At 40.3% G+C, this 18,885-nt stretch overlaps 5 protein-coding genes across 7 annotated transcripts; 1 reads left to right on the top strand and 4 right to left on the bottom strand.

Annotated features, from left to right (window-relative positions):
- The first annotated feature begins 1,821 nt into the window (after positions 1-1,821).
- Positions 1,822-2,714, top strand: LOC106380576 (protein CYSTEINE-RICH TRANSMEMBRANE MODULE 3-like). Its single transcript, XM_013820363.3, has 3 exons — positions 1,822-2,073; positions 2,198-2,336; positions 2,467-2,714. The coding sequence occupies exons 1-3, from the start codon at positions 2,043-2,045 to the stop codon at positions 2,510-2,512; spliced, it is 216 nt and encodes a 71-aa protein (XP_013675817.1). The 5' UTR covers positions 1,822-2,042; the 3' UTR covers positions 2,513-2,714.
- A 78-nt stretch (positions 2,715-2,792) lies between these two features.
- Positions 2,793-5,615, bottom strand: LOC106396431 (proteinaceous RNase P 1, chloroplastic/mitochondrial). Of its 2 annotated transcripts, none has more exons than XM_013836817.3 (7): positions 5,458-5,615; positions 3,931-5,130; positions 3,770-3,859; positions 3,491-3,672; positions 3,278-3,398; positions 3,103-3,174; positions 2,793-3,024 (listed from the first exon to the last, which is right to left on the bottom strand). In XM_013836817.3, exons 2-7 carry the CDS (start codon positions 5,107-5,109, stop codon positions 2,926-2,928), a joined length of 1,743 nt encoding a protein of 580 aa, XP_013692271.1. In that variant the 5' UTR covers positions 5,110-5,130; positions 5,458-5,615; the 3' UTR covers positions 2,793-2,925. The 2 variants fall into 2 exon arrangements, with proteins under 2 accessions (XP_013692271.1, XP_022556277.1); XM_022700556.2 differs by lacking the exon at positions 5,458-5,615 and adding an exon at positions 5,220-5,299.
- Positions 5,616-5,854: 239 nt separating this feature from the next.
- On the bottom strand, positions 5,855-7,111 carry BNAC04G12560D. Its single transcript, XM_013820366.3, has 3 exons — positions 6,472-7,111; positions 6,289-6,387; positions 5,855-6,195 (listed from the first exon to the last, which is right to left on the bottom strand). Exons 1-3 carry the CDS (start codon positions 7,087-7,089, stop codon positions 6,034-6,036), a joined length of 879 nt encoding a protein of 292 aa, XP_013675820.1. The 5' UTR covers positions 7,090-7,111; the 3' UTR covers positions 5,855-6,033.
- Positions 7,112-7,250: 139 nt separating this feature from the next.
- Positions 7,251-14,497, bottom strand: LOC106380577 (COP1-interactive protein 1). 2 transcript variants are annotated; one of them, XM_048754164.1, is made up of 8 exons: positions 14,252-14,497; positions 12,508-12,638; positions 9,761-12,301; positions 8,804-9,382; positions 8,457-8,699; positions 8,217-8,372; positions 7,912-8,064; positions 7,251-7,731 (listed from the first exon to the last, which is right to left on the bottom strand). In XM_048754164.1, the coding sequence occupies exons 2-8, from the start codon at positions 12,595-12,597 to the stop codon at positions 7,498-7,500; spliced, it is 3,996 nt and encodes a 1,331-aa protein (XP_048610121.1). In that variant the 5' UTR covers positions 12,598-12,638; positions 14,252-14,497; the 3' UTR covers positions 7,251-7,497. The 2 variants fall into 2 exon arrangements, with proteins under 2 accessions (XP_048610121.1, XP_013675819.1); XM_013820365.3 differs by having other exon boundaries at positions 8,804-12,301.
- Positions 14,498-15,631: 1,134 nt separating this feature from the next.
- On the bottom strand, positions 15,632-18,824 carry LOC106380579 (dolichol kinase EVAN-like). Its single transcript, XM_013820367.3, has 13 exons — positions 18,541-18,824; positions 18,299-18,411; positions 17,979-18,179; positions 17,784-17,888; positions 17,506-17,576; positions 17,339-17,419; positions 17,058-17,272; positions 16,780-16,969; positions 16,619-16,684; positions 16,448-16,536; positions 16,235-16,349; positions 16,087-16,138; positions 15,632-16,012 (listed from the first exon to the last, which is right to left on the bottom strand). Exons 1-13 carry the CDS (start codon positions 18,807-18,809, stop codon positions 15,798-15,800), a joined length of 1,782 nt encoding a protein of 593 aa, XP_013675821.3. The 5' UTR covers positions 18,810-18,824; the 3' UTR covers positions 15,632-15,797.
- Between the last annotated feature and the right edge of the window lie 61 nt (positions 18,825-18,885).

Below are 18,885 nucleotides of genomic sequence, written 5' to 3'. Positions count from 1 at the left end.
CAGTTGGGTCTGCACTCTTTGTGTATTGTAGCATTGCTTCTCGTACTTCCCCTAGCGCTTCCTGAACCGCTTCGCGAGGTAAGTTTGTTGGACAGATCTGCAGAGGAACCCCTCTTGCAGATGTCTCAGTTGCATGCTTTAGGGGAAGCGATCCCATTTCTATGGAGTCATTGGCTCTCCTGGGGATTTCTCTGTAATAGCTTCTTCCTTGGTTTACAAGGTATCTTTGGCTGTGATCCCTCGATGGTCGATGGTATCTGTCATCAATTCCAAAATTACGGTCTCTGGTTTGATGTGATCGTCTAAAGGATCCTCTTTCCTCCCATTCCTTTGACTGAGGCTTATAGGCTCTATGGCTTGAGATTTCCCTCGTGTCTTTGGAGGTTTTCCTTTCCTGTGTCTCAGCATTATTGGAAGCAGAGGATTGAAATGTAAAGTTTCCTCGTGGTTCTCTGTCTCGAGCGTCTCGGGTCTCCTTAACAGAGAAGTCGGAGAGTTGTTTCTGTTGATTAGCTTCTTGCGCTGCCGAGCGCGCTTTGTTTTGGTGCTTGGCTTCTAAGCAATCCTTCAGTTCATGATCTAATCGAAAACACTTTGAGCAGTGCTTCTCAAGTCTTTCATATTTCAGTGTAGCAACCACTTCGTCTCCATTTGGGTATTCGATGACTGTTGAGGTTATCAGAGGGAGAAGGCCATTCACTTGAACTCGCATCTTTACTGACAGAAGAGTGATTTCCGCATATTCGTATACCCCAATGTCTTCTCCAATGCTTCTCACAGTCCCTTCATTCCACAGATGGATTGGTATGCCCTGCACCTTTATCCAAAAGGGGATTAGTGATGGGAATGATATTGAGGTTGTAGGTTCCCATCTTTGAACTATCACCATCCATCTTGAGAAATGGTATGGTCTTTTGTCAAGAACTTGCAATAGGTCAGCTTCGCGTTCAAACTGGAATTGGAAGAGGCCATTGCCTAAATCAGCTCCGATTGGTCTCACGTCAGATTTCCAAAGTTCTGTGAAGAAGGATATGAGGGGCCAGATCTTTTGAGCTGAGGGGTTTGTGACTCTGCCTATTATAGTGAGGGAGAACTTGCTGTCGATCTCGGCAGTATCCGGAAGTTGAGCTTTAACGCGAGCTGTACGGGGGGCTTGGTGCGCATCAAAGCAGGGATTTTTCCCTTTTTCCTCTCGTGAAAACCTTCTACTCATTGTGTAGTATTTGAGCAGGAAAGGCCCACTTATATGTCAGATCTTTAGGACCAGCAGCGTGTCAAGAAACAAACTACGAGATTTGTGAATTTAGAGATCTAGTAGTCGGAAAAACCTTTTCTCAGTGCAGTAGCAGCTGGAAAAAGGAGATAGTTTTAGAAGCACACAGTACAGGACTCCCTGTTTCCAAAAGATTTTAAGTAACTCCCGGCGAAGATCATCGGTGGTGTTGGAGGTGAAAATCCGCCATTGTTCAAACGTTTTTCGGTTGTCAGAGCTACAGGCGCGGTGGACGGCGGTCCCTCCGACCACGGGTCGGGGGAAGAACCCGGGGGATAAAGAGCAGGTCCTTGGAAAATCCTCTGTATTCAGGCCAAAAGTGGTTAAGAAATTTGAAAATGAAGAAAGTTGCAGGTACTTTTTGCAGGGTGGAAGTTTAAAAAATGGTGGGTAAAGACCAGTCTCGTAACTAGTGTCTGGGAGAGAAAAAAAGGGAAAAAATTCTCATGCTTAATCAGAATTTTAGATAACTTCTTATCTAAAAAATCATTATGACACTAAATCTGAACAGTCTAAAAGGCCGAAACTTTTCATTAAAAAAACTTGGAACAAGAATAGGATGCTTCGTCTTGACACGTAAACATTTAATATTATATGACCCAACGCGGTTCTACAAAACCGACCTTTTCTTCTTCCCTAGGCTATATATTATGTGCATGACTCAGTTTCAAAGAATAATCCCATCTCATCTCAATACACGCACACAAACACCTTTGCATACGATTTTCCCTAGCTTTTAAAAGAGAGAAACTTGTAATTTGTTCGAAGAATGAGTCAATTCAGCCAAAACCAATCTGCAGGTTTGTTCTTCTTCACTTTTCTTTCAAATTACGCTTCATATATGTCAACCGTCATGATTAATCGCATTTCTAGAGTTTTATGGTTTTAAACTAACGTGACCCATATGTATGTTTGTATAATTAGGAGCTTATCCTACGCCGCCAGTGTCTACCGGTCCTTATGTGGCACCGCCTCCTGCCGGTTACCCAACGAACAACACAAGTCATGCCACGATGGCTCCAGTCGAGACAAAGTCTAAGGGTGATGGATTCTTGAAAGGCTGGTTAGTCCATTATTTCTTTCCTTCAAAATATGTTAAATTGATTTTATTATAGCTCAACGTAAAACGGACAAACACGTTTTGTTAAATATCGAACCGTAGTTATTGATTACTCTTTTTCTTCTTAATGCAGTCTTGCGGCCATGTGTTGCTGTTGCGTCCTCGACGCCTGCTTCTGATTTGAGAGGAGTTCACTGGTTTATTTGATAGTCGTGTGGATGATTTATATTGATTTTTATTTTGTTCTACTAAACCATGTTTAGGAGTCGATTAGTTTATATATCATTTAGATTGCCTTTCTTATTTGTTAATTCATTTCTTTTATTTATCTTTGGTTTGTATTGTTGAATCTATCATTTAATAAATTGTTTTTCTTAGACACATCTGAATCATGCTTAGAACAATGATGACGTTACAATCCCTATTAGTCAAACTATAGGCCAAAGTTATAAACGATGATGAGATTTCAAAAGTGATGAGATATAAATAATTCTATCGTCTGGTTTTTTAATGAAACAACAATCTATTTCTAAAACAATCAATGTTGGTGATGTTACAACAAGGTTTAACCCAAATAAAAAGAAAAAGAAGTTCAATGTGTTTTGGATCTTCTGGCGCATAACCATTGCCTTGATGTCTGGAGATCATCTTCTACACTCATTGGGACATGCCATCTTCCTTCTTCAGACTCCTGCATCAATCTACCATTTAAGCAAAAATGCAGACACATTGTTTTGCAAAATTTGAGTTAGTGTAAGCAGAAAGCGACCTGTATAATAATGGAGTATGGAGGTGGCATATGCAGTTTGAGTCCATCCTCTCTTGACACAGATATTCGAACCTGCAACAATGGAATTACCAACACAATCAAATATTATATATAACACAGTTGCATACTCGTGTATAAATTCAAAGACTATAGTGTTGCATATATAGACAGATACCTGATGCTTCTCTTTCCACCTTGGGAAGAAGCTTGTTCCCAGTAGCTGAAAGAGATGGTCTCTCATCTCATCGTTTGTTACCAATAAACACTTACAACTTACAGCAGCGTATAGCCAATACCTGAAAACACCGCAACAAACTTGAATTTCACACAACCAATGGCTTGTCTTTCTTTGGATCAATAGACAAAAACTAAGAAGTAAAGCAGATACCAATCATCGTTTGAGCCAGGAGGAGTAGCATAGAGAGCACCAGCGTTTTTCCATTTCTCTAGCAAGGCTCTGTTTTTAGGGTATGTAGCTGGACCTCCCACTACACGGCTCTTGTGCAGGATCACAAGTGGTAACCTTTTGGATGGACTAATTTGTTGAAATCTTTGCACAACATTGTTAAGCTAAAGCAAGAGATGGAGGAATCACACAAGTTAAAAACTAATCAAGCAAGGTTCTTGAGATTGGCATTATAAAATGAAAAGAAGAGTTCAAGATCACCTGGAAGAAGCTGAAACTTCGCTGGTTCACTAACCCCATGTTGGCTCCGTCTATGACTGCATCAAACGGTCCATGTCTCTCCAGCCATTCCTGTCACAAAACCATGTTTCAGCTTTGCTTCAGATAGTTTTAAAACAGCCCTCAAGAGAATAAATTGTTACCTGAAACTGATTAAAACTAGCTTTGACTTCTTTTTGACAAGCTAACCGAGTCAACGAAGCAGCGAAGTTCTCTGTCTCAACCGGATTGATATCAATACAAACAAGCTTCTCCTTGCAACATCTACACACACCGTTCTCATCCATCTCAGTTCTCGTCACATTCCATTTCCCAGTCCCAAGCCAACCCTGTCCATGCCACCCACCACCACCACTCACAACCCCATCCCTTATCTTCTTCACATCCCATTTCTCAGCTCCAGCTTTCGCAGCAGCTTCAGACTCAAACCACTCCTCAATCGCGTCAAAAGTCGGTTTAGAAACCTGCCTCACCAAATCTCTCAACCGCTGCAACGTCTCGTAGACCTTGTCCGCGTTCTTTGTATCCATACTAACTTTCAAAAGAGCAGTAAGCTCAGGCTCCTCAGGGACTACCTCCGATTCAATCATATGTGCATCGACTTCATACGCTTTCTCCGCATCACCTTTCCTACAGAAACCAAAAAGAGCTGGTCCGTATGATCTCAGCCTTGGTTGAATCCCAAAGGCTTTCATCTGCTTCACCATATCAAACGCCATCTCCGGGTCATCCTTAGCAACAGCGAGCCTAGCACCGTTTGTGAAGGTAGCTTCATTAGGAACCACTTTGTCGACAATCATCTGCTTGAATATATCGAAACCCCTACTAAGTCCTGGATTGGCAGAAGGAGACTCTGTTTCTCCATCAGTCAACGAGCAGACATAGAGCAAGACATTGTAATGGTACTGGCTGAGCTGCAAGCCGTTGCGTTTGGCCTCATCGTACAAGCGAAGAGCTTCCAAGACATTGCCGTTCCTAGAGCACATGTCTAGCTTTTGTTTGAGCATTGATTCGGGAGACTGCTGAATAGCTTTCTTCCTTGCTTTTCTTGATAAGTTTTCGGAAGTGGAAGCTGGTGGTTGTTTAGCAGCTTCGGGTATGGTGCAGAGATGTCTGTTTTGGTCAACAAGAATACGTCGTCTATCTCGAGTGCCTTTGACTTGTAATGAACTATGGTACCCACGAAATGGAGAAGAGCTAGGATGATGCGGGTGATGAACAGAGGGGATTCTCAGAAACAGTGCAAATAAAGGGCAATACGCCCGGGAAAGGGAAGGAGTAAAACAAGCTGTTCCCAGCATAACTCTGAATCTGTTGTACATTCAATTTTCAATACAATTCATCTGCAAGAGACAGGGGAAACACATTCATGAAGGTATATCAAGAATTACAAGCACCTTAACGAAGTTCCAAAACAGAGTAAAAAGCTTACAAACGTTCAATACATATCGAGGAAAAGCTTTGATACCAACCAAAAATGGTATGTACGGAACATTACAATCTATCCAAAACCTAGTCCAAGGACAAACTTAAGATAAGGTTCATGTAGGAACTTGATTTATCAGTCTCCAAGGGAGTAGAACTATTGAGAAAGAGGAGAACTGTTCATTGGGTAATATCGTCGAACATGTTGTAGACAACTCATAAGAATTTTTAGAGAAAGAACTTACTTAGCACCAGAGGGAGATAGACTGTCTTTCTGGTGGAGAAAATGAGAGCAGATAAAAGAAGAAGACTTCAGCGTCTCCTTCAGGATTCACCATGGATTACACACAAAGGTTAGCAGCTTGAAGATATAAAAGACTCTGCCATGGATTTTGGATGCTTCTTCCTAACGGCGTCGTTTAGCTATACACTTATATTACTATGCTGTGAAGCCCACCAACGGCCCGAAGTTTAACATTTAAGCCTTTAAGAGAAAACACTAGGGTTTTTTTTTCTATTTGGGTTTACAAACTAAAAACATGCTGGTCTAGATAAAACCCAGACCGGGTCACGATTCAACCGGTCCAGTCCGGTCTTTACAAACATTGTTAAAACTTCTATTTCAATGAAAGAGGTAACAAGGGTATGACAATGTTGTATAGCTACTACTATCTATACAGAGAACGAAACAATGCGTATGGAACAATGTGTAGTATCTGCAAGCACGTAAACAGTGTGTGCGTATGCCTTATCTACAGAAGCTTTGTGATGAGAGATCCTTCCACTTATGATTGATGATCAAAGAATGTCGAACCAATTCTCTACAAGAGCTTGTAGTAGCAGTCACGGCCAGAGAAGAGAGTTCGGTAGTTTCTTCCGCAGGGACAGTTGATCTCAACCACAAACGCCTCGCCCACTCTGTCCACCTTCACGCCTTCTTTACACTCTTTCTCTTGCTCCTCCTCTTGCGGCTCAACTTCTTCCTGCAACAATCATCGTGCCAACGCAAAGAACATTTAACACACAAGATTATAAGAGAACAAAGCAAGAAAGTCCCAAAACAGATTCCATTGGACCTTGGGAGTGTCGTCTTGTTTCACAGCTTCACTGTAGTGTAAGAGCTTGTTACACCACTGATCCAACTCACGAACTCCATCCTTGATCACATAGAGCATCTGATGATCAATTCAACACAAACAACAAGTATATCACAATCCCTAAACCGCAAAGATTCTCATACGAATAGAAACGTTGCTAACCTTATTGGCTTCAGAGGTTTCTTGATTCGCAAGATCAGCTTCATCAATCGCGGTGTAGCGAGAAGGTGCCGGCGAAAGATCGGAGACTGACCTCCGAAACACCGGTTTCCGCGGCCGCGGCGGCAGAGAAGAGACGATGTTACCCGACGGTGCTGTCTCTTGACCAACGCCGCCACGAGTATAACCGGTCGAAGCGAATCTATCGGAGAGAGATCGATTGTAGACAGGAGACGAACGGATTCGCGCCGGATTGCAATCCGCAGGAAGCGGGACCTTCTTGTAGCCCAGGCGGTTAGACATCTCTTCGTCTTCCTTAGTCTCCGGCGGGGAAGGAAACAGCTTCTTGCGCCTCGGCTCGTCGGCTTCTCTCGGCTCCGGTGAGGGGCGTTTCACGGGGCTTGTGGCGGCGGCGGAGGAAGAGGAGAACGATCCGTGAGAGGGAAACTGAGGAGGAGAGGAGTTCGCGCGGCGGCGATCTGAGGAGTTGTTGAAGCTGTTGATGCGGAGGAGAGAGAGGTCGATGGGAGCGTTATCTTCCTCGGGATGATGATCGTAGGTGTAATCCGTTTCTTGGGAGTTGTTGATTAGAGTATCCGCCATGCTTAGAGTTAGAGTCATCTTCTTGTTCAGTGCGGAAGCGAAACTGAGGAAGAAGACGTTCACTGGAGTGGTTTATATAGGGAAGGTGGATGGATAAACCGGGTTTATTCTAAACCAATCGGTTCAATTCGATTATGTGGAACCGGTTTCCCTTCGAGAAGAAAACGGTGAGAGGAAAATTTTCAAATAACTTCACCTTCATTTAATTTAAGAGTATCAGAACATTGCTTGACCAACAAGCCACCAAAAACAAAAGAAAGAACCAAAAACAATCTGCAGAGAGAAGCAAATTCATGCAAAGCTTCCCAAATTCTGCTAAAACATTACATCTCTCATGAAGCTTCTAAGAGATTTTGATCAAAATTCGAAAAAAAAACAAATAAAAGGAGAGATCTTCACATATGAACATCACACCAAACAAGAACACTAGTACTTTTTCCCAAGGATAATACCGATGATAACGGAGATCAGAGCTACTCCAGTGATTATCTTCACTGTCATGAGATGAGAAGTTGTAGCTGTCTGAGTAGCAGTAACGTTGCTCAAAGAAGAGGAAGAGGGAGATGCCTCTGACTTCTTCTTGCTCGTACGTTTAGTTGGAGATGAAAAGGACAAGTCAACGTCTCGAGATTTAATAACTACATCCTTTGCCTCAGTTTCCTGCAAGTTTGGTTTTAGACAATATAAGCAACAATGCTTTTGAGTTTTTTTGAAACCAGGTAGTTAAAAGCCTTTAATGCAAGGTGTTATGTCATTTTCTCCTAGATAATATGATATGTACATTGCATGTATGTATGTTATCAGTCAAACATAGCTCTGCGCGGAGATATTAGGACTAACCTTAGCCTTAGCATCCGCGACCTGCACTTTCTGTTCAAGATCTTTGACCATTGACTCAAATTCAGTGACTGCCTTTTTCTTAGCTTCAATCTCTTCTTGTGATTGCTTTAGTGCAGCCTCCAGCTCTGAATGCTTCTGGGAGTGTGATTGTTTCTGTTTTCATAGAAAACATATCAGAGTTAGTGACATAATAATGGAAGATGGATTCTTTTTATATTTTTTTCTTAATCAGATTCAAGAGTTCTAACGAATCCCAAAGCGTATCTGAGATATGTAGAAGTCAAACAGAAAAAAAGATCACTAACCTGTTCAGCAATTGAACTCTGAGCCGCTTGAAGCTCTTTCTGAAGCTGAAGCACTTGCTCATTGAGCACATCTCGGTCACTAGCGACATGTTCGCCTTCCTGAAGTTTTGAGGTCAATTCTGACACTTTTACAGACGCAGCAGTTGCATTTTCAACCTGCAGAAACATTAAACCGGTATTATTATATTTAGATCCTATCATAACAGTTGTATATCCCTCTCTTTGAGATGAGTGCATTACCTCTTCTTTCAATTGAGATTCGAATTTTTTCAAAGTCTTTTCAAGTTCTTCAACATGTGCTTCTAAAACAGACTTTTCAGCAGCCACTGCCCTGAGCTTCTCAATCTCGGACACCAAAGTATCAGCTTTAGACCTCTCTAAGGTTACTTGTTCTTCAAGCTTTGCAATAACTGATTGGAGCTCAATCTTAGTACTTTGGAATATCTCATTGACTTGGTTGTTCTCCTCGGTGAGGGAAGAGATCTGCAACACAATAAAATGGTGTTATTTTCTTAAAGCATGTAGTAAACAAGAAAACAATATCAGTGTAGATGGTAAACAGAATATATTTAGATCCAGGGTGTTACCTGTGACTGCAAATTCTCCCCTTCAGATGTTAGCTGCTTTAATAGATCTTCTGAGGCTGTCTTTGAAGCTTGCAGATCTTTGGCTGTTTGCTCCCTTTCAGCCTCTAGAGCAGAGAGCTTTGTCTGCAACTCGTTGGCCTCTGATCCATGAGTGGCTAGTTCCTGGTTCAGCTTTAAATTCACCTCAGCCAGATCCCCATTTTCTTTCTCAAGCCCCTGGCATTTGACACTTAGCTCTTCAATAGTAGATTCAAGATTCTTCAATTTCGAAAGAGCCTCTCCAAGCTCAACTTTTCTAGTATCTGCAACTCCTGATACTTCATGAGCCAGCCTTTTGTGCTCCTGGATCTCGTTTTCATGCGTTTTGAACTTCTCAACCAAGTCTTTATGTTCTGCGTCTTTCTGGTTAAACCTTTCAACTGCCTCTTCCACCTGTTTCATTGCAGCTTCCTTCTCGGTAGAGCTAGAACCTAGTAACACTTCAAGCTCTTGAATTTTGATCTTGAGTTGGTTGTTCGTCTCTGCTAGTAGTTCATTCTCTGATGATGACTGGGAGGATTTTTCTTGTACCTGATCAAACTCTTGTTTGAGTTTATCATTAACGGAGAGAGCCTCTTCAATAGTAGATTCAAGATTCTTCAGTTTCGAAAGAGTCTCTTCAAGCTCAACTTTTCTAATATCAGCAACTCCCGATGCTTCATGCGCCAGCTTTTTGTGCACCTCGGTCTCGTTTTCATGCGCTTTTAGCTTTTCAACTAAGTCCTTGTGTTCTGCGTCTTTCTGGTTAAGCCTTTCAACTGCCTCTTCCACCTGTTTCATTGCAGTTTCCTTTTCGACAGAACTAGAACCTAGTAACCCTTCAAGCTCTTGAATTTTTATCTTGAGTTGGTTGTTTGTCTCTGCTAGTAGTTCATTCTCTGATGATGACTGAGATGATCTTTCTTGTACCTGATCAAACTCTTGTTTGAGTTTATCATTAACGGTTTCTGCAGCAGCGAGTTTTCCCAAAGTCTGATCAAGTTCCTCTTTTAAAGAAGAGTACTTGCCAGACGCTTCAGCCAACTGCTCTTCATATGATTTTATTCTGTCCTCGAGTTCTTTCAGTTTCTCCGTCAAAGACTTGGCCTCTGAATCTCTACTAGTGAAATCCTCCATGACCTTTTGAATTCTCTGCTCCGAGTCTTTACTTAAAGACTGATGCAAAGCTTCAAGTTCCATGCTTTTCTTCATAGCTTCATCAATTTCTCTTCCTTTATGCTCAATACTCTCTTCAGCAGACTTGAGTTTCTCCATTACTTCGTTTTCCCGTAAGCCCGCAGCTTTAAGATCGTTTTCAATACTCTCCAACTTTCCTTGTGTGACACCCACTTCATTCCTGAGACTTTCTAACAGATTCCCAGACTCACTGATCTTCGCGCTGTACTCATTCACTGTACCTTCTAGTATCTTTTTCTCACCCATCACAGCGTTTAGATTTTCTGTAAGTTCTTTCTCTTTCTCAGTTGCAATGTTTAAGGCAGCTTCAAGGCTCGAAGTTTTCACTTGGAATGCCTCTACTGTGGACTGAAGCTCAGCCACCTGACTCAAGTAACCTTTGGAGTCTGCTTCGGTTTCACCACACTTCTTTTCTAGCGAGCTAACCTGCTCCTCAAGTTCCTGAATTTTGTTTTTCTCTGTCTGGAGTAGAAGCTCTAAGTCTTTCAATCTTCCTTCTGCGTCTTCATGCTTGGACTGTGATGTCTGACACAGAGATTCTAGCTCAATGCTGCGCTGGTGAGTCGTATTAGCACGGTCTTCATGCTCTGCACCCTTCTGCAAAGCGATTCTCAAATCTTCTTCAAGCTCTGAATTTCTGGATGATGATTGGTTCAGAGAAGATTCCAACTCGGATGCTTTTTCTTTGTATTCCTGCATCTGAGTGGTCGCTTGTTTCTTCTCTTCCTCGGCAACTTCAACAGCGGATTTTAGTTCAGACACTTTTTCAGAGAGCTCTTTCACTTCCTGTTCCGCCTCACCGCTTTTCAGTTGCAATAAGTTCAGTTGCTGCTCTAGCTCCACGTTCTTTTGTTCAGCTGCAGTGAACTGTGTCTCCAGCTCTTTGATCTGTGCTTTTGCTTCTTCTGCTGCTTGACTAGAGGACCGAACAGCTTCCTCAAGCTCAAGATTCTTCTGAGTAGCAGCTGCTGCTACAGATCCAGTTTCATTGTGAGCCTCCTCCAGCGATTTCAGTTTCTGCTCAAGTTCAGATTTGTTCGACAAAGTTTGAGAAAGAAGAGCATCTGTTTTGGTGAAATGATCTTCTGATGTCTTCAGTTTCTCTTCTAGTTCACTACAAACCTCTTTTGCTTTCACTGCATTACTTGTTACCTGTGCTACATCCGCTTCAAGGGCTTCTTTTTCTTTCAACACTTCAGCCAACTTCTCATGCGCAGTTCTCAGCTTCTCTTCCTGGTCTTTCGACAAGGATTCCAGACGTTCTTTCTCTTTGAGTTCTTCCGCTAGCTTTACATTAATACCTCCCTGCTCAGAAAGCTTAGCTTGGAGATCTTTGGTCTGAACAACCAAATCATCAAGAACCAATAACTCTTCCTTGAATCGAGATTCGGAAGCTTTCTTCTGCTCAAGCTCCTGAGTCAGTTCATCAATGAGGGCTTCTGTGGAAGACACTTTCTGTTCTGTCTCCAACAAACGAGATTTCGAAAGTGCCAATTCCTCCTGCACAGCAGTTAATGCTTCCGCACTACTCTTTAAGGCCGCTTCAACTTTTTCGTTTTCAGAAATCTTATTATTCAGCTCCTTGATTTCTTGTTGCAGGGACGCCATTTTTTCCTCCATTTCCTTGGCACTCACTTTCGTCGATTCAAGCAACTGTGCAAATTCCAAAGCTTTCTGAGTCTCAGAGTCAGCATGAGAAGCGCTTTGCTTATGCAGCTCTTCAAATTTCTGAGCCTCTTCAGCTGAACGCTTTAGCCCCTCATCCAACTCTACCAACTTCTTTCGTGAGTTCTCGAGTTCTATGCCCAACGCATCAAAAGCTTCCTTAACTTCAGTTAGTTCCTTGTCTTTGGCATCATGGGACTGTAAAGCATCTTCCAAGGACTTCAACTGAGAGCTGTATCTCTCTTCCCCTTCAACAATCTTCTCTTGCTGCTTCTTTTGGACATCTTCGAGCTCTCCCTGCTTCTTTTCCGTTTCCTGTAACTTCTCTTTGGCAGACAAGAGCTCATCCTTCAAGTGGGTATTCTCAGATTCATACCGTTTCAGTTCCCCTGCTACTCTTTCCAATTCGAGCTCCAGTTCCTTCGCCTTTTCTTGGGATTCATGTAGTTCTCTTTCTGAGCCACTCGAGACTTGCTTTTGCTCTTGAACAGGAATATCTTCTGCTTTCTTGGCATCATCCTTGGCATCAAAAGTTTCCTTCTCAACTTTTATGAATTCTCCATCAAATGTTGTATCTTCCTCTTCTTTGCCTCCCTTCGTCACATCTCCATTCACAGGCTGCAATAGAAATACAATATTTAAATCTTCCACAACATTACTTACATCTTGGTGCTAGTAAGCAGTTTCATAGACAGATGACAGATTCAATATGCAGAAGTAAGTAAAATCTTATGAACTCACACCGATTTACAGAAGGAAAAGATTTATTATATTCATGAGCAAACATATAATTCTGCGAAAACCAAACACTAAACGATCATTACCTTGACGGGAACATCAACTGTCTTAAGGTCAACAGCATCACCTTTCACTATAGGGACCTCAGAACTCGCTACTTGAGTTGTATCCTCCATGATATGATCGAACAGTTGTAATTACTTTTGTACTTTTAGTTCTGCAGAATATAAGAAAAGGTTTCGCATTAGAAGAGACTCGAAGATGTGTTATACGTCTACTTATATCAGAGTAGGAATTCTTGACATACATGAAGGAATTTAATAAGACAAAAACAGTAGCTTGCAAGAAAGAGAAAGCCAATCTCCAAAAGTTAGATAGAAAACAAACAAGATAAGATATTTATTGTAACAGTCAACAGAAATACATCATCTCCCCCGTTACAATTATTTGAAATACTAATACAATAGTAGAAGATTTCTAATTTCGCTTAGTTTTATTAATATACAAGAAATGGCCTAATTTTAGATCTTAAAGCAAAAGAATCCAAAACAATCAGGAGAAGACAAAGATCAAATAGGTACGATGGGCTGTGGCATGTGATGCGATCAGAGTTGGAATTTGTTACAGCACCAACCAATCTCCACCAAGATACAAATGAATAAGGCATGCTTATTATTTTAATAAAAGCCTTACCAAACAAAATTAAAGATAAGTAAGTTGTAAAGTACCCACCAAACCAGCAACATCACAACTTCTTTCTTTTAACAAAGAAAAAACGCTTTGATGGGTTAGACAAGGAAAAAGGAGGTTTTCATTATGCCAAAAAAAGGATCCAAGAAAATTATTACAAAGCCAAAATTTTAAGAAACTAAAATACAAAAAAAAAGTAATAGATTTTATAAAATAAAATTAACAAATGTTATAAGGAAAGAAAAGAATCATAAGGTGCGCCGACAAGATGCAGCGGTGACTCATGGGACATTATTTCATAACAAGAAAACAAACAACTCATTGGTATTCTATAACTTTTGTAACGTTTAGATTATTCAAGTAGATCATCATAACCAAAAGGAAAACCATTTAATTAAAGATCACAAGGTGGAAAGAAGACTAAACCAGAAATGGTTTATAATGGATCAAAAACATATTTTTCGCTTGTCCAAACTCTAACTAAAAGCTTAATTTTCAATCTTATTGTATTAAAAATTTAAAACCAAAGAACATTCGTCCCTAAGAGGAATTTTTTCCTAATCTTCAGTTTTTAATTAATTTGTCAACTTAATTGGTCTACTCATTGCCTATATTGACAGAGACATATCTATGTAGTGGCAAGTAACAAGCCTCTTTTTGTCAAAAGTTGTATGCTTAACACACAAAGTGGCATGTTTCAAAACGAACATGTAGTATAATACCTTTCACCAGAACCTACCACTACATTAAACGATTATGTTCGATTTCAAGAGAATCTTAAAGCCAAACCAGAACAAAATCTTAATCCGTTCACAACAAAAGCGATCCTGAGGTTGAACAGTACTAGTACAACAAAATGATTCGATCCATCTCTACCGTAGGATAAAACGATTTATAAATCGAAAACTATTTCGATCTTCATAGATCTAAACACGGAGAGAGATACGCGACTTGGATCGATCAATTTCAAAATCAAACAAGCGATGGGATCAGTAAGTAAGAACTAAGCAGACGAAGAGTCGCCAAGGATCTAAAGCGTTTATGGTCGATTCGAAATCCAGTAAAAGGAAGATCATCATAACAGAGAATAAGAGTTGTAGAACTAAGATGATTCATCATATAGTAGTAAAAATAGCTTACCCAAGTGAAGCTGTCGAATCTTAAGATGCTACTTTAAATCGAGTTTTTTTTCTCGCAGATGGTACGAAGAAAAAACAAATAATTGCAGAACGAAAGTAGGTGATGACGAAGAAATGCAAATAAGGTGTGTGAGGGAGAGAGAGAGAGAGAGAGAGAGAATCTTTTAGGGTTTATAAAGTGGAGGAGACTGGAGAGTGTGGGACCTTTTTCATATTTCTTTTTGAATGACAAATCTGGCGGACGAGGAGACCGTCTCTCTTTACTTTTATTTCCCATTCGGCCCCTTTACTTTCTGTCATTATCATTCTTACCCACAATTAGCAGAGAACCTATTTATTAGTTTTCTTTTTATTAATGACTAAAATTTTAGTTTTAATTAAAGTCAAGAATGAGATCGGTGAAAAATAGAAAATAAATTAAATTCATAGATTATTAACAGATTTAGTGCCTTAAATGTGGGGGTTTTTTAATTAAAAGATCTATGTTTATACCTTTAAATAATTTATTTCTTAACTCATTAAAAATATCACTAATTTTATTAACCTGATATATAGATCTCCATTAATTTCATTATACATATGTTTTTAATCTTTTATTTGTTAATATTAATATATACACTTGAGAAGAATGAAAATTTAAGGGTAGATTTGTAAATTGGCAATAGTAGAAGAAAAACAAAAAGAGAGGAGGTGGCTTGGCTGGCGGAAGGCCCACCACACCAAATGGAGCCGACCGACCAAACCGTCCATCCTCACCGTGAAAACTCTTTTCTTTATTTCTTTCTTTTGGATTTGACCCCTCAGCTTTTATTCTTCTATTTATTCCCCACCTGGCCACCCAATAGAGACACTTACACTTCTCTTAGTATTCTAATGGGTTCAAAATCCACATGACGTTTATTTGACGGTGTATTTTTCATTTCCAAGTTGTGTGCGATGGATATGAATCGTTACCATATTGAAATCGTATCTGATAGATCAATTAACCGTAGTCAATGTTAACAGTCCCATTGACAAAAGGATGTGGTTTTCTAGTTAAATTATAAACCTCCGTGAACATAAATAACTAAATTCTCGTCGAAGTCATTTACAACAATCTGAAATGAAACTGAACCTTTTACATGTGTATGAAATTGAGGAAGAATTTTAAATTTCAAAGTTGGTCAAGTTATAGCCAAACTGGCGGCTATCGAAACTTCCACATCGGGTCAAAGTTCAAATAAACGCTGCCAATGGTTTTCTCGACTTTATATTTCTACGAAAACAAAGCTGAAAAAGTCGCAAAAGAGAAAAGTTTTAATATAACAATTCCCAAAAACATCTTATTAGTCAAAAGATTGAAATGAGCTTTACTATATACAACTCTTTGTATGCAACGAGATGAAAGATTTATCTTTGTATTCCACACTACTATTATTAAACTCAACAGTTCGAGAAATCATTAGATCAAATGAGAAAGCTAGATGAAGAGGACGTGTGGTTAGTAGTAAGATATACTTCTGTTATGTACATTAAGCTTTTTTTAAAAACACCTGAGCCTAAACGTACTACAAGCAGAGGAGAGCGTAGAAGACCAGAGGTATAAAGGCGTTGTCTAGTTGCGCTGTGTAAGCTTCCAACATCCCGGTGGCTGTAACCGCAACAAGAAGGGACCACCATCCTTGGCTTAGTATATAACCCATTGATGCTAATACTGGGACCAACATAAAGCACACTGCCATCATCGATGTTATTCCCGCTGCTGTACCTTCTACCGTTTTCTCTGTTACGCAAAAATATTAGTTTATAATGAAAGCGATAGTTGAAAACTTTTTAGAAAGAATAGAAGTTGCTCACTTCCTGTCTTGCTCCATCTTAACACCCCATATTTGTGACCAACCATCGATGCCTGTTTAAAGCAAATTGTTATAACGTTACATTGGAAGAGACTGAGGTTTCTTGAAGTTAGCTGAGCATGCATGTAAGAGCTGAGCAAAAAGCGTACCATTGTATCTCCAATCCCGAGGCTGAGTATCCCGGCAAATGGGGATAAAGCTCGGTCATTAAACCCAGAAGACATCCAAATTGGTAGCGCACACCCAAGCAACAGTGAGAAGTGGCTACAAACAGGACATACCCATATCATTGATTAAACAAAAAAGGAAGAAGATAACTCTATGGAGTGTTTTCATCTCTGGTCAAAAGAGTGTAAGCACACCTGACGATCAGAAACTCTGAATCACGATGGTCTGTGAAAGCATTCATGAAGTGATGTAACGGCTCTCCAAGCGGCTGAATTCTCCAGATCTGGTTTACAAAATGAGTATCTTGCATATAATGAAGCCCATTGAAAGTGATGAAGCCGATAAGGTAAGTTAAGGAGGCTTACTCTAATGATCTCCAGTGCAATGAAAACTGCCAATGCTGCACCAAATGCTAGATCGAGAAACTTAGGCTGAATAAATGACGTAAAGATAATAAGAAGCTGATAGACGAGCAGAATAACACATAAATAATTTTTAAATAGTAAAATTATCGATCACCAGTCACCTGTAAGACAAGAGCAGGCAAGAACATTAAAACAGCCATCAGATGGTAGTACTTCCGGAGCAAGATTCTCTCAACCTTGCTACCTCTTGAAATGTTATAAAACCGTAACACAGACACTACGATCAACAGAACCCAGTAGATACACAATGACAGTCTCTTCAGAGGTTCAGAAAAGACAAATGTGAGCACCCTGCGATAGAGGAGTATAAAAGTGGGATACAATCTTAGTGTGTGGAAGTTAAGTGAAAAAAGAACACGAGATAAGTAACTGATAGTACCATAAGAAGGGATGCTGGTGGAAATCGTGTACAAACTGCATCCAAGAGGGTACAGCCACGACCATAAAAAGTAGAATTGAAACAAAGAAAAAGACAGATTTTGCAGTATCACTGCAGTTTCTTGGTGGACCGTCTCTCTTTCTCAAAGAGCTTTCATATATATGCAAAACGAATCTAAACACGATCGGGAAAAGTAGAAGGCCCAACAGTAGACCCTGAGAAGGGAGGACAGGTAAGTTGATATTCAGCAATACTTAAATTTCAACTTGCCATTATCATACCTGGACGATTATGCTGGTTTCAGTTCTCCTTATTCCATAGCTTATTGAGACGAGATCCACAGGTATCAATTTCTCGCAAATCTGTAGCATACCAATCATTATGTTGACTTGTGAGCATGCAACCACAGCACCAAATACTCAATAAAAGAAAACAAAATAGTTGTAACCTTTGCAATTGTGCATGCCAGAAAGTCGCCAAAATAGAGAACAAGACCACTGGTCACAAGAAGCGCTTCCCCTATAAAAGTGGCAATTGTTAAATAATGGAGCAGAAATACACTGAGCCAAAAGACACACTTTTTGATCAAATCCATAGTTCCATAGAGACCAAAAAAAAAAGCAGTTCATTATTGCTAACGCAGAGATAAAATTTCTAAAGCTGAAAGCACATCATAGAAACTACTACGTAACACAAGTCCATGAATAGAAAAGACACTGCAGTTACCAATTGAAGCACAAGAAGGGAAGGTGCAAAGCAAATGTCGAATTAACTTCACAGCTGCAAGGCCGTGAAATAACATCCACAACATTTTTAATGATGTGTTTAGGCCTGTCAACAAACAAACAGAAGCCATCAAATGAAATCCAAGCAAAAGATTAATCAAAAACAGCTAGAAAACTTAAAGTGGATGTTACTTACCAGTGTGTGATATCATGGAAAGTGAAACAAAGCATGCCGCTCCATACAAAACTGTGCCAGTTAAGCTAGCCCTTGTAAGCCAAACGGATGAGGAAGAAGATTCATTCTTCTTCCCTTCCGACATAACTACCGAGAGATATATAAGTATTGCACAGCAGCTCGCCGATGCCGCCCAATACTGCATCGTCACATGCGCAAGCTCTACACAACATAGATCAACGCAAGTATTTTTGTAAGAAGGAACGAATAAAGTTCAAGCTGAAACATTGAATGTCAACATAGAAAGTCATAATAAGAGTAGAGACTCTGTGGAAAAATACCATCTTGTTCAGCTTGATGGAGTGAGATAGCTCTTGTAAGCTGTACCAGCTTAGACATCATAACAGCCGGAAGCGTTACTGCTCCTAGCAATATCCCTGACGATGCACCTCGCCTGCAATATTGCAAAGCCATTATAAAAAAAAATGCGAACTTTATTTTTATCCTATCCAAAACAACAAGATCTTGAATCTCATACAAATTCGTGCTTCTTCTACATACAATTACAATCAATTAGGTTTACCTGGCGCTGAAACGAGAGAGAAGAAGCGGGGAACTCTCGGCGCGTAGCTCGATGAGGAAAGCGGAGAGGCAGAGGAGGAAGAGGGAGAAGCCATGAGAGATTAGAGATAGAGGGAGCGAGAGGAGGACGCGAGAAACCACGACTGCCACTACCACTCTCTCTCCCGTCTCAAACGGCGTCATCGTCGCCGGCGATGATGATTCTCCGGCCATGTGATCATTTCTGATTTCAGAGACGCGCGTTTCGAGATTGAGAAATAAGCCAATCATTTTTTTCTTTCTAAATTGGGCCTTTTTGTATATTTAATAAAGTTTGTCCTTTCTCGCAGATAAATAGAAAAGTAAA

The sequence above is a fragment of the Brassica napus genome, chromosome C4 (assembly GCF_020379485.1).
Source record: "Brassica napus cultivar Da-Ae chromosome C4, Da-Ae, whole genome shotgun sequence".
Lineage (NCBI taxonomy): Eukaryota > Viridiplantae > Streptophyta > Magnoliopsida > Brassicales > Brassicaceae > Brassica > Brassica napus.
Note: the sequence above shows the minus strand (reverse complement) of the source record. Positions and strands in the feature narration are given on the sequence as shown.

Bases quoted from the DNA above. Each gene is read 5' to 3' on its own strand.
- LOC106380576 (XM_013820363.3), top strand. From the start codon at position 2,043: ATGAGTCAATTCAGCCAAAACCAATCTGCAG. The intron at 2,074-2,197 runs GTTTGTTCTTCT...TTGTATAATTAG, and splicing joins CAGCCAAAACCAATCTGCAG to GAGCTTATCCTACGCCGCCA. The intron at 2,337-2,466 runs GTTAGTCCATTA...TTCTTAATGCAG, and splicing joins GATGGATTCTTGAAAGGCTG to TCTTGCGGCCATGTGTTGCT.
- LOC106396431 (XM_013836817.3), bottom strand. From the start codon at position 5,109: ATGTACAACAGATTCAGAGTTATGCTGGGAACAGCTTGTTTTACTCCT. The intron at 3,860-3,930 runs GTAACAATTTAT...GTTTTGTGACAG, and splicing joins CTAGTTTTAATCAGTTTCAG to GAATGGCTGGAGAGACATGG. The intron at 3,175-3,277 runs GTATCTGTCTAT...CCATTGTTGCAG, and splicing joins GGTGGAAAGAGAAGCATCAG to GTTCGAATATCTGTGTCAAG.
- BNAC04G12560D (XM_013820366.3), bottom strand. From the start codon at position 7,089: ATGACTCTAACTCTAAGCATGGCGGATACTCTAATCAACAACTCCCAA. The intron at 6,388-6,471 runs GTTAGCAACGTT...ATTGATCATCAG, and splicing joins AAACCTCTGAAGCCAATAAG to ATGCTCTATGTGATCAAGGA. The intron at 6,196-6,288 runs GTCCAATGGAAT...TGATTGTTGCAG, and splicing joins AACAAGACGACACTCCCAAG to GAAGAAGTTGAGCCGCAAGA.
- LOC106380577 (XM_013820365.3), bottom strand. From the start codon at position 12,597: ATGGAGGATACAACTCAAGTAGCGAGTTCTGAGGTCCCTATAGTGAAA. The intron at 8,700-8,803 runs GTAACACCCTGG...ATTGTGTTGCAG, and splicing joins GGGAGAATTTGCAGTCACAG to ATCTCTTCCCTCACCGAGGA. The intron at 8,373-8,456 runs GTAATGCACTCA...ATGTTTCTGCAG, and splicing joins AATCTCAATTGAAAGAAGAG to GTTGAAAATGCAACTGCTGC.
- LOC106380579 (XM_013820367.3), bottom strand. From the start codon at position 18,809: ATGATTGGCTTATTTCTCAATCTCGAAACGCGCGTCTCTGAAATCAGA. The intron at 18,180-18,298 runs GTATTTTTCCAC...TATGTTGTGTAG, and splicing joins CCATCAAGCTGAACAAGATG to AGCTTGCGCATGTGACGATG. The intron at 16,537-16,618 runs GTAAGCCTCCTT...TTTGTAAACCAG, and splicing joins TTGCACTGGAGATCATTAGA to ATCTGGAGAATTCAGCCGCT.